The sequence below is a fragment of the Hydra vulgaris genome, chromosome 11 (genome assembly GCF_038396675.1).
Source record: "Hydra vulgaris chromosome 11, alternate assembly HydraT2T_AEP".
Lineage (NCBI taxonomy): Eukaryota > Metazoa > Cnidaria > Hydrozoa > Anthoathecata > Hydridae > Hydra > Hydra vulgaris.
The window spans coordinates 24,079,497-24,091,415 of record NC_088930.1 but is presented as its reverse complement, the minus strand read 5'-3'; the positions used below and the strand labels follow the sequence as shown (position 1 = coordinate 24,091,415).

The 11,919-nt window shown below is 27.3% G+C and overlaps 2 protein-coding genes across 4 annotated transcripts in view; one reads left to right on the top strand and one right to left on the bottom strand.

Annotated features, from left to right (window-relative positions):
• Positions 1-1,211: 1,211 nt before the first annotated feature.
• Positions 1,212-4,781, top strand: LOC100204327 (acid-sensing ion channel 1C). 3 transcript variants are annotated; one of them, XM_065810523.1, is made up of 7 exons: positions 1,212-1,879; positions 2,553-3,107; positions 3,580-3,784; positions 3,897-4,059; positions 4,213-4,304; positions 4,376-4,513; positions 4,581-4,781. In XM_065810523.1, the coding sequence occupies exons 1-6, from the start codon at positions 1,784-1,786 to the stop codon at positions 4,504-4,506; spliced, it is 1,242 nt and encodes a 413-aa protein (XP_065666595.1). In that variant the 5' UTR covers positions 1,212-1,783; the 3' UTR covers positions 4,507-4,513; positions 4,581-4,781. The 3 variants fall into 3 exon arrangements, with proteins under 3 accessions (XP_065666595.1, XP_065666594.1, XP_065666596.1); XM_065810522.1 differs by having other exon boundaries at positions 4,376-4,781; XM_065810524.1 differs by having other exon boundaries at positions 1,229-1,418; positions 4,376-4,781.
• Positions 4,782-10,754: 5,973 nt separating this feature from the next.
• Positions 10,755-11,919, bottom strand: part of LOC100200452 (F-box/LRR-repeat protein 2) — a 34,880-nt gene continuing 33,715 nt past the window's right edge. The window contains exons 13-14 of the mRNA XM_065810521.1: positions 11,278-11,353; positions 10,755-10,968 (exon numbers count right to left, since the gene is read on the bottom strand). Of these exons, the coding sequence (XP_065666593.1) occupies positions 10,861-10,968; positions 11,278-11,353 (184 nt within the window). The 3' untranslated portion in view covers positions 10,755-10,860. The remainder of the gene's footprint in view (positions 10,969-11,277; positions 11,354-11,919) is intronic.

The window sequence follows — 11,919 nt, the reverse complement described above, 5'->3', positions numbered from 1 at the left end:
TGTCATACTAGCTTTGGATAGTATTTAATGTACTATTTGATCTCACGCTGATACATCATTCTAGCTGCGAATTATAAAACTTTGAAAATTAGCCTTCTCTGGCTAATTGCCTTAAAGAGGTCGTAAACCGAGGCCCGTGAAGACGAGTTCAGCTTACTAAGTAGCATTATAACACGCTTCGAAGGACCAAGAGTAAGTAAGTTTGAGAAGAACGATGATTATTAGAGTTAAAGGCAGAAGAAGTTGAGTTAGAAAGATAGCATAAAGAAAGATAGCGGACAGATATTGCACTGGATGTTAGAGTGTGCAAACTTAATCGGTCACAACTAATTAGTGCATTTTTGAAATTCTAATTTAAATTTGGGAATATTTAATTTTAAAACCAATATAAAGTTTTAACTTTAATATAATCTTTCTTAATATAATCAGGCATAATGGTTGCATATTCTTTTTTTTTTTAAACAAATTTTGAACCTAATCTACTTTTAATCGGTTATGTAATCAGTTGGCATTTTTAACAAGAATTTAAAAAAAAAAAAGCTACTAAATTCGCGGGTTTCAAAGAAATTAGGCGGGCTTTTCTGAAAAATTTATAAAAATTTATAAATAAAGCAAATTTAAAAACATTAATTCGTTAAGTCGTTCAATCTATTACACTTAACAGCTTTAAATCAAACTTGTAATCGGTCGATTTAAAAGCAATAGCAACAAGACAAAAATCAAGAAAGCTTATTATTAACGCTTTTTTATTTAAAACTGAACAGTAATTAATATATACCGGCTGTCACAGATGTTGCCTGGCGCTTTATCTCATCAGCGTTAACTATTATTATTAATTGCTTTTAACTTATAACAAACAAGAAAAAAAAATTAATTCATGAAATAATAAAGTATTTTTAAATTTTTTCCGCTTAGTCATAGTTTTCATAATCAAAAAAATTGGTAAAAACAAAATGAGATATTTGCTAATTATTTTTACGAACCTTGAGACTATTATTCAGTAATATGATTTTTAGTATCTTATCTTTGTATTAATTTATTTCCATTATTTCAAATAAAATTTGTTTCTAAAACATAATTTAAAAAAATTAAATTCTCATTTTACATTTAAAGTTGGCAGCATTCGTTTTGTCGGGATTATCTTCCTAAGAAATCGGCATTAGCGTGTATTAAGAGATCAGATAAGTTACTATAAAAATTACTGATGCATATAAAGATTACCAATCCGCCACTTTTAACGATCAGTTTATAAAAATACAAAAAAACTAAAACAAAATAGTAACTTTTTATGTAATATATATTTAAAATTAGTTCCAAACCAATTTACCAAGAAAGGTTGAACTTTGAAGATGATATTGAAAGTAATCAAAGTCATTTGCCGCAAAATGAATTGAATGATCAACCGAAACAATCAAATGGTGAGAAATTTGATTGGGAAATTGAAAAAAAGTTTCGTAAAACGGAAAAACTTATCGAGTTTGCGCTTAAGATAGCATTATTAAAAAGATTAAGAGATAACGTGCAAAAAAACTCGAAACTTAATACTGCATTTGATAAGAACAGAAAAAATGACGAAGAGGTTAAAAATGCAGAAATAAAAAAACTATGGTTGACCTTTTTAGACAACTTTACGCTCAATGGATTTCGCCATGTGTTTGAGAAAGGTATCATAAGAAGAATTATATGGCTTCTTATCTTGTCCATTGCACTTTTTGCAGTTGTTTTTTCAGCTCGCAAGAGTATTATAAAGTACTTCAATCGCCCGATTACTACTACAGTAAACATGATTTATCAAGATGAAATTGTTTTTCCGGCTGTAACCTTATGCAATTTTAATTTTTTTCCACATTATTTAATCAACGGAACAATAGGAGAAAAAGTACGCAGTATACTATTTTAATATCATTCTTTGATACTATTCGGAAAAGTGTCGTTTTGGGTTAAACATTTGTTCCGCAACTTATCGTTATTAGTTTAACTTTTATTCGGTAAAATGTGGAAACTTTCATTTTGCTAAACGTGGTTAACCTTTGATTCGGTAAAGTGTGAATATCGGTTTAATATTAGGGGACTTTCATAACTTGTGTCATAAAATTTAGAGATAATGGGTGTGGGAAATAAAAGTTAACAACCTATAGAACTAACCTCTTTGATAATTTGATATAACCCCTTTGATGATTTTATATTTAAAATATATAAACTTACTTTAGCATTACAAAATGTTTAAAGGTGTACAAATTTAATTCAATATACATTTGTTTCAAGTATTCAGGACTTTTGTGAGAGTAGTTTATTTATTTTTGTCGAGGTTCCCAAGTGAATCCCAAAAAATTAACTATTGACTTGCAAATTTATTGACTTATTCGGAGAGAAATTTGGATAAATGCCTTAAAATCGTTTACAATGATATGATTTAAGGACGTCCCCTTTTGATAAAGATATTCGTTAATAAAAAATAAAAAAATTATTATAGTATTTAATTTATATTAATGATCTTAAGATAAGTTAATATGTACAATAAAAATAAACAATCTGATTAACTTCTTTTTTAGGTAATTTCAATTCTCGCCCCTCTCGAGAGTTTTAATCAAACGCATCAAGAACTAGTCAGTCAACAAGGACCTTATATTGCAAATATAAGAGACTATAGATCTGTTTTACCAAAAAATAAATGGAAACGTAAAAAAATTGCTAACAAAGACGAAAAAAGTAAACAAGAAGAAATTTACTTTGATCGCAACTTTGATTTTTCTGAGTTTGTCAAAAAACATGGTCATAAAATTGGACACATGATTAAAAAGTGCCACTGGAAAGCACAAAAGTGTGGACCGGAAAACTTCACCTCTGTTCTCACAGATTTTGGGCTATGTTACACATTTAACCCTGGTACTCCTGAATATCCATTATTAAAAGTTCACCGAGCTGGAGTGGATTTTGGACTTCGACTGCAACTAAATGTTCAACAGGATCAATACTATGGAATTTTAAGAGACTCATCTGGTTTTAAAGTAATGATTCACGATCAAAATGAGCCACCTCTTATCAACGAGCTTGGTTTTGCTATTCACCCTGGAATGCATACATTCTGCAGTATAAGAAAAACAAAAGTAATAATTTTTCGGAATTAGTATATATGAGCCATATCATATGAGTCTGTGTGTATGTGCGTGTGCGTGCGTGCATGTGTGTGTGTGTGTGTGAGTGTGTGTGTGTGTGTGTGTGTGTGTGTGTGTGTGTGTGTGTGTGTGTGTGTGTGTGTGTGTGTGTGTGTGTGTGTGTGTGTGTGTGTGTGTGTGTGTGTGTGTGTGTGTGACAAAGCAATTTCTATATATTTAGTATATGCATATATCAAATCCATGGCGGAAGCAGTATATATAAATTTTTTTATTTTTTTATTTACTTATTTTTTTATTACAATATTCTTCTATTACAATATTTAATACAATTTAAATAAACAAAACTTTATTACAATAATAAAAGTTAACAAGTCAAGATATTGTTAAGAAATAAATAATAAAAATTAGTTATATATGCATTGGTTCCACCATTAAATTAAACAAAGTTTTTTATTCTGCCAAGGTTCTTAATTTACCTCTACCGTGGGAGACTGCATGCGAAGATAAAAAACCTGACGGAAGCAAGAAGTATACAAAATCAGCTTGCTTAATGAAATGTCGAGCCGAATTTATTATTAGCATTTGCAAATGTCGTTCGTTTCAACACGCAGGGCAAGCCCCTGTTTGTTTGCCACATGAAATCAGAGATTGCGTCAGACCTGCAATCGGTAAAAAACTTTAGTATTATTATTATACCACACTTAATTACAGCTTAATTACACTTAACTTAATTACACCTTATAATTTAATTTTTATCGTTAAAATACTAAATATTTTCAGCAACTTTTATGAATGAATCCGATCATTGCGAATGCCCAGTTCCATGCGAAAAAATCCGGTACCAAACACAACTTTCATATGCTCAAATGCCAGCTAAACATTACAGTGAAGCACTTGCAAAACTTAAACACATTGATGAAGAGAGAATGAGACATTTTTTGAGGTATATTTTATAACTGTTAGGTTTACCAAAGTACTGTTTTCTCGTGTGTGTCATGTTTGTATAAAAATACGTATTTCAATTATTTATAACTATATGTAATATTCTGCAATAATAATAAAAAAAATAAGGTTTAAACTTCTTTCTTTTTTTCAGAGATAATTTGTTAGAGTTAGATTTATATTTTGAAGAAATGACAACACAGGTTATACAACAAGTACCCGCTTATGACGAAGAAAGTTTATTTGGTAAAATTGTTCTTTTTTTTTAATTATAAACTTTATATAAAAAAATAGTTAACAAAAATATTTTTTTAAAGGTGATATTGGCGGTCAAGTGGGGTTGTTCCTCGGAGCCAGTATGTTGACAATATTAGAAATAGTAGATCTGCTTGGTCGCGTTCTCATTATAAAATTTGGTAGCCGACGCATTAAAGATCATCTTGTCTAATTATTAGGTAATCATTAGGTCATAATGGGTTTTTAGTTTTTTCAATCTAATTTCAATGCAAATAATGTTTTCAGGCAGAACTTTAATCGAGTAATAATTACATGACTATTGCAAAATAAATTAAAAAAGTGCATTTGCTGAATTCAAAAATCAATATATTCAAGCAAAGGTTACTTGCTACCCATATTTTATACGATTAGATAAACTATATAACTAATTAAAAATAGTTTGTAAATACAATTTTAGAAGAAATAAAATTTTTTAGATAGTCATTATTTTTAGCTTATTGTTATTTTTTAGTTTGTTGTTTAATTTTTTTTTTTTTATCTGCGGCGTTTGAAATAACAAGCAATCAGGGTAACTGTTGTTATTTTTTTTTACGTCATGCGAATTGATAAAAATTTTCGAAAAGTATTTTATTTAGTATCTTTCAGATAAGATATACATTACTCAATGATACAAGAATGTTTAACATGGTTGTTGGAAACTTTGTTTGGAACTCTTCTCCAAATGGTATTAGTTCTTCCTTTAGGCTATTTATGGATCGTATTTGTACCTTGACTAACTCTTTGCCCATCCAAGCCCAAATAGATTCAATTGGTTTCAAATATAATAATCGAGCCGACCAGGGGGCCAGGGCAATAAATCTACTTTTTTTTCTTTCATTCATGTATTTACAGTTCAAACTGTATGGGAAGGCGCCAAATCTTGTTAAAATTTCCAGCATTCGTTTCAATTATTCAACATGTTTACTGAGGGAGCCATATAGTTCTTTAACGTCTCTCTATATATATGTTGGTAGACTCGGCCTGTATAAATATTACGCACACCTACTCCGTTAAATTTAAAGCAGTCCCAAATACCAGAACACCTGCCGTTACCTTGCAACCTCGGTATAACCTGCATGACGTTGGATGCCATCTGTTGGTTTAAATGTCTACAGAGTATATCTGACACAATTCTCTGAAATTTTAAAACTTTTCGATTACTGATAATTGAGGCATCCTTCATACCTATTCTTTGCCACTTTGTTGCTTCGCTTACTACTTTTCGACCCATTTTATGTAACTTAACTTTTTGGTTTTATCAAAATATTTAAAAAGGTTTTAAATGTGACTAAACTGGTCATCATAAATAGATTTAACCTTTTAATTCAAACTGTAAAACTAAAACATAAATTAATAAAATAGTTATAAATAAAATCAATTAAAACGTTTCATGAATAAAACGAAGATGCGTAAAAAATTTCAATTTTGACAAAGTAGTTTATAAATACCAACAAATATTTTAGATAAATACTATATTGTTCCTACATATATTTCAAAATTAATTACATATTCAATTCAAGTGGACTTCACTTGTGGAAAAAGTTGCCTAAGTTTGTAAGTTTGTACAATTAAGTTTGTAAATACAAAAAAAAAAAAAAAAAATAGGAACAGTTTAAAAATTAATCAAAACAGTTGTTTATAATTATGGATTTTAATTTCTCTTTGGAACAAGGAATTTTTACTGATGGGCTAAAAGTTATAAAGGGAATACTTATACTAAAATCAGGATATGAGACTAGTGTGTCTCCAGTTACAAATCTTCATACTATTATTATCTCCATACTATTACGCTTTTCAAAATTATTAAAACACATTATCTATAAAAAAAATTGTATTACTTTTTAGGTGCAAAAAACATTCTTTATGAAAAGCAATTTTGGTTTAAAAAGAGGTGCTTTACTGATCAGGCAATCGTTTATCTTGTTCATAATATCTTTAAAACATTAGATGAAAAATAATATTCATTAGGTGTATTTATTGATATTAGTAAGGCTTATGTCAGTGTCGATTATTTCATTATATTTATGAAATTAGAAAACTATGTTATTAAACATAAATATTGCGAGGTTTAAGAGCAATTTGTCAAATAGAAATCAATACATTTCTTATAATGAAGGTAAAACTTCCGAAACTTTATATTGCCAATCAAGACATAAAAAGAAAAATCACATTAAAATTTCTCGGCGTTCCTTTTGACAAAAGTATGACGTGGAGAGATCACATACATTATCTCAAAAACAAAATCTCAAAGAATATTGGCGTACTTTGTAGAGTAAGACCTTTTTTAAATTCAATTTGCTTAAAACTCTTATATTTCTTGTTCATCCATTACGCTAAAATTATTTGGTTCAGTACAAATAAAAATAAAAATAAAAAACTATTTAATAAACAAAGGTATGCAATCATAATCATTTCCAATATTGGTCGTTTTACCATTGCCAAGCATTATTTGTTAAGTCAAATATAATGAATGTTTATCAATTAAATGTCTACCAAACAAATATCTATCATCTTTTCGTATTTATGTTCAAAATTAATAAAAGTCACCTTAAATATTTTATCAGTTATTCAAAATAAATTTTTTTTTTTTTTTTTTTTTTTTTTTTTTCTTTCGCTGTTTATATAAAATAAAATAATAAAATTACAATGAAACTTTTACGTTACACAAAGAATATATATAAGACAGACAGGAGCTCAAAGAAGATACGGATGACTGGTGTCACCACAATCTTTTCATAGAGCCCCTTTACAATAACATTTAAAGCCCACATGGCTTTAGTAAATTTACAATAAAACATTTTTTCTGAAAAATACTACGTGAAGAATAAAACTCAATAACATAATTTACAATAACATTAAATAACATTTAAAGCCCACAAGCCTTTAGTAAATTTACAATAAAATATTTTTTCTGAAAAATACTAGGTGAAGAATAAAAACTCATATATACATCCTCATATATACACATACACATACACAAACACATATGCAAACATACTTACACACACATACATAAACATACACGCATAAATATCAGAAGTTAAGGAGATGCAATTTCATTTGTCGTTTAAAAGAGGAAGTGCTTTTCAAATCTTTTATATTGTTATTTTTTAACTGATTCCATAATGACGGACCTTGGTTAATAATTGAGAATTTTGACAGGTATCTAACCTGATTCTCAAATAACAGTTACATTCAACCCAAAAGTTATTTTGCGGCGACTGAGTTTTCGATTTCTACTAGAGGACCAAAATTATGGAATAAAATATTAACTAATGAACTTAAAGTAATTGCAACGCCTAATGAGTTTAAGAAAAATTAAGGCAGAAGCAATTGATGAACGACGTAGCGCTTAGCTTTTTCTGAAATATTAATGGTTGCTACTGATAAACTTACCCATCGATTGATTGTCATTATCAGCTTGGCAATCTTAGAAAAGATCATGTCACTAGCTATTGCTTCAGTTCTTCTTTTTTATAAAATTTATAATTTAAAAAAATTCTCTAGATATTTGAAGGTAATTGATGGTATAAAAAAAAAGTTTAATGATTATGCGAATTTGTTTGCATGCTTTTTAATAGTATAGTTTTTAATATACTAAATATTTTATATTTGTATTTAAAATTTTTCTTAAGCAATATAAAAACATAGTAGGACATTAGGACCATTGATTATTATTTATAATAAATGATCCTAATATCCTACAATGTTTTTTACGTTTATTTATTAAAAAACTGTTAGGTTTTTTAATAATTGTTATTTTATATTTACGGCATGGATTAAAGGGCTTATATATGTGTGTATATATATATATATATATATATATATATATATATATATATATATATATATATATATATATATATATATATATATAAATCCGATTTTAAATCCTTTTTTTAAACTAAAATTCAATTATATAAAATATGTCACAGAATGTATCAACATTTTTTTCAATAACTTAGTCATTGTCTTACCTCTATTTTTGATGTTGTTCATGAAATCTAATCTCGATATTATTTCATGAAATCTCAATGTTATTCATGAAAATTTTCTTTTACTATCAATTAATTGTTTTTTTTTCTTTTACTTTTATTTTCAAATATACTTCATGTAGGCTGCGGTTGTTCTAAATAAAGTACTCTTTTATTTTTTAAATAAATTGGTTGTAAAGTATATCATACGATTCTTGTAAATACGCGCTTTTTTATTTATAATTGCTTCTTTTTTTTTTATATTACACTATTTATAATATTTTTCTTAGACTAATTGTTATTTTACTTTCATATTTTTCAATAAAAAATTGGTGAAGTATACATGAATATTATGAATTTTGTAAATACGTACGAATGGGGCTTGGTGATAAGACAAAGTAATATCTTCCTCTTGCCACGCCAATATTTTAATTTGTATACTTTTAAATTACAAATACTTTCAACAGTTAAATATTTAATAAACAGTAAAATAAATGTACATTAAAAAAAAAAAAAAGCTAATAGGATGTTAAGGTGTAACTTTTTTAGGGATATTTTATTTTGTGTTACTTTAGAGTAGATATAGTATTAAATATTTTTCAAAATTGAAGACAGAAAACGTATAATAAATCATAATGTCCCGGTCACGTGACCAATGAAAAATTTGAGTTTTACATTATAATTTTTTTTCTACTTACTCATGCAGTTAATCAATTACAATACTGACAAAGTATCATTGCTTCATGACTGATAGTGTTGCAATAACTCAAACCAATCGCTATCTCACCCAATCTTCCCTTAGATATAAAAAAACATCAAATTTAAAAAAATGTATACATTTAATATTAAAATTAGTTTCCATAAAAACATCTAGACTGAACTTCATAATACACAAATAGTGTTATCTATTACCAATACTTAATTAACAGTTTTAAGATATTAAAATTCTTTAAAATCCAAATTTAGTTATAAAAAGAATTTTCACACAATTGTAGATAAGGTCACCAATATATTGTAACTTAAAACAGGTGTCAGCAATTAAATATTGATATAAGTGTATTAGAGATTTTATAACAGGGATAAATTTAAAAAAATATCAGACAGCAACTACTATAAAGTAGTACGCAATGTTTTGAAAAGCTAAAACCCTAGAGTTTTCACAGAAAATGCATAAAATTATTATAATTATCACTAACATAATACAGTAGATTCTACAGTAGCTGCAGTAACCAAAAAGTCAAAGCATTTAAACCCAAATTCTGCTTTCCCGTGCGTACCCGAAAATATGCTGAAACTGTGGAAATCGATAAACGCCAAAGTTGTCTGTTGTTTTATTATTTCGGTTGGTTTACCGCAAATGTGAAAAAGTCACTCAACTAAAAGCAAAAATTTGGTGTGTGCGGTAAATTTTTTAAAACAATAATATGAGCCAATATATATTAAATAATCTAAGTTATTCTTGAAGTTATGATTGATTCAAAAATATTGAAACAATCATAACTTAGAATCGATGAAAAGTTTTGCCTTGAAACCGTTAAAAAAATTTTATTTGAAATTTTGGGATTTATCATTTTTTATAAAGTATTATGGTGACTTATAAAAATAATCTAGGAACATAGGGTAGAAAAATGATTGGTTATTAAGACACGGAATTACTCTACATTACATTAGTTACTTATTTTAATGTGTTTTCAAAGTAAAGTAAAACAAAGCAAAAATGTTTAGTAAAAAAAAGGAAAAGTTTTATAGAGCATATTTTACTTCATATTCTTAAAACTGGTTTTTCACGACTTAATTTAAGCGCTTAAAACATATTTTAGAGCATATTTTTGGTTGCCCTACACATAAAATATGCGTTATTGTAATTTATTTAAGGTACAACATGTGTAAAAATTAAAAAATATGTCTTTTAAAAATATATATGTACAGACTTAATTCGTTAATACATTGTTTACAATCTTTTAGAACAAAGAATACAGTAAAAAATAGCTTTTTTTGTTGCAATTTACTCGATTTAGTTTCATTGGTTTCCCATCCCATTTACTTATCATTTCATTTAAAAAATAAAAAACATAAGTAGGAACTTCTATAACTAAAAAAGTGTTCGACAAAGAGCTGTTTATTAATTATGTCACGCTGAAAATTCAACTTTTAATTTATATCATGCTATTCTATTTTTTAAACGTAACGTGATATAACTTATAAACAACCACTAACAAACTTCCATCTTAATCAAACGGCATGGAGAGTAGAGTAGTTTCTAGTTTCTTAGAAGAATGGGATTGAGTAACTAATGCAACTACAAATTATACAAAAAAAAATTATAAATAAAGAATTTTTAAAAAACCTCAGCAAAACCAAAAGAAATCAGAATTCGCAAAAATGAAGAAAATTTTTTTATTCGGTTTTATACCATTGAACAAAAGTAAGCAAAAACCATAAACAATTATTTCGAATAAAAATACAGCTATTCTGTAAGATTGTTAAATATTTACAATAATCTAAGATATATTTATACTTATCGATATACAATAGATTCAATAGTTGGCAATTCAAAAGAGTGAACAACATCTACAAATACGCCGTTGTCTATCTCCAGTGGTAACAGGGGGCGTTATTGGAGCAAAATAAGCTTGAACATGAATATTAGGCAAACGACTCTAAAAAATTTAAATTTTTTTGAAATGTTTTAATTTATTTCTCTTAACCCTGAATTATAGGGTTCAGGGAATATAATTTACAAATCATTAAAGTTATAGAGTTTTGATGTTAGTAATCAGAACTTTTAAAAGTTTATATACTTATGGCCTATAAATGTTGCGTGAAAGTATATAATATTAAGGCCTATTATTACTATATATTATGGCCTACAAATGTTATATGAAAGCATATAATATTTTGAATGCAAACAGTTTAAACTATTTAATTATAATAACTGATAATATTATAAATCTATAAATAACGCTTACTTTCAAAATTCTTATCCCAGCTTTTGTTATGTTATTACAGTCATAAAGCTCAATTCTCTTCAACATTTGACAGTTCCTGAAGAAAAAACATAAAATATGTTTATACTCATTTAGATAATGAGTATAGTAAATAAGATTCACTTTAAAAAAATCAAGAGGATTATTGTATGGCTGGTATGTGTGATTAGTATGTATTTTTAGTATGTGTGGTTGGTGTGTGTGGTTGATATGTGTGGTTGATATGTATGGTTGGTATGTGCAGTTGGTATCTATGATTGGCATGTGTAGTTGGTATGTGTGGTTAGAAACAATTGGATTTAGCTAATATTGTTTAAATAAAATAGTCAATTGAAAAGACTATTACAAAGTTCATGTAATATATAATACTACAGAATATATAATACTACAGAATATATCCTATAATTAGTTTATCTCATATTATAATATCACTACATTGCATGCAACCACAAGCATAAAAACCACAAAGCTTCTTCTTACTTTATTTTTTTTAACATAGAACTAAGTTCTTTGTACTTTTTAATTTTTTTAGCCTTAATTTACTTTTTAATTTTAGGCTGGATCTACTTTTTAATTTTAGGCTGGATCTGGCCAAACCAAAATGACCAAATACGTTGGTTTTCA

What these genes read in the sequence shown, in the direction of transcription:
- LOC100204327 (XM_065810523.1), top strand. Translation starts at nt 1,784, where the DNA reads ATGATTTATCAAGATGAAATTGTTTTTCCGGCTGTAACCTTATGCAAT. An exon ending in ACGGAACAATAGGAGAAAAA is followed by an intron (nt 1,880 to 2,552) that starts GTACGCAGTATA and finishes CTTCTTTTTTAG; the next exon opens with GTAATTTCAATTCTCGCCCC. An exon ending in AGAATGAGACATTTTTTGAG is followed by an intron (nt 4,060 to 4,212) that starts GTATATTTTATA and finishes TCTTTTTTTCAG; the next exon opens with AGATAATTTGTTAGAGTTAG.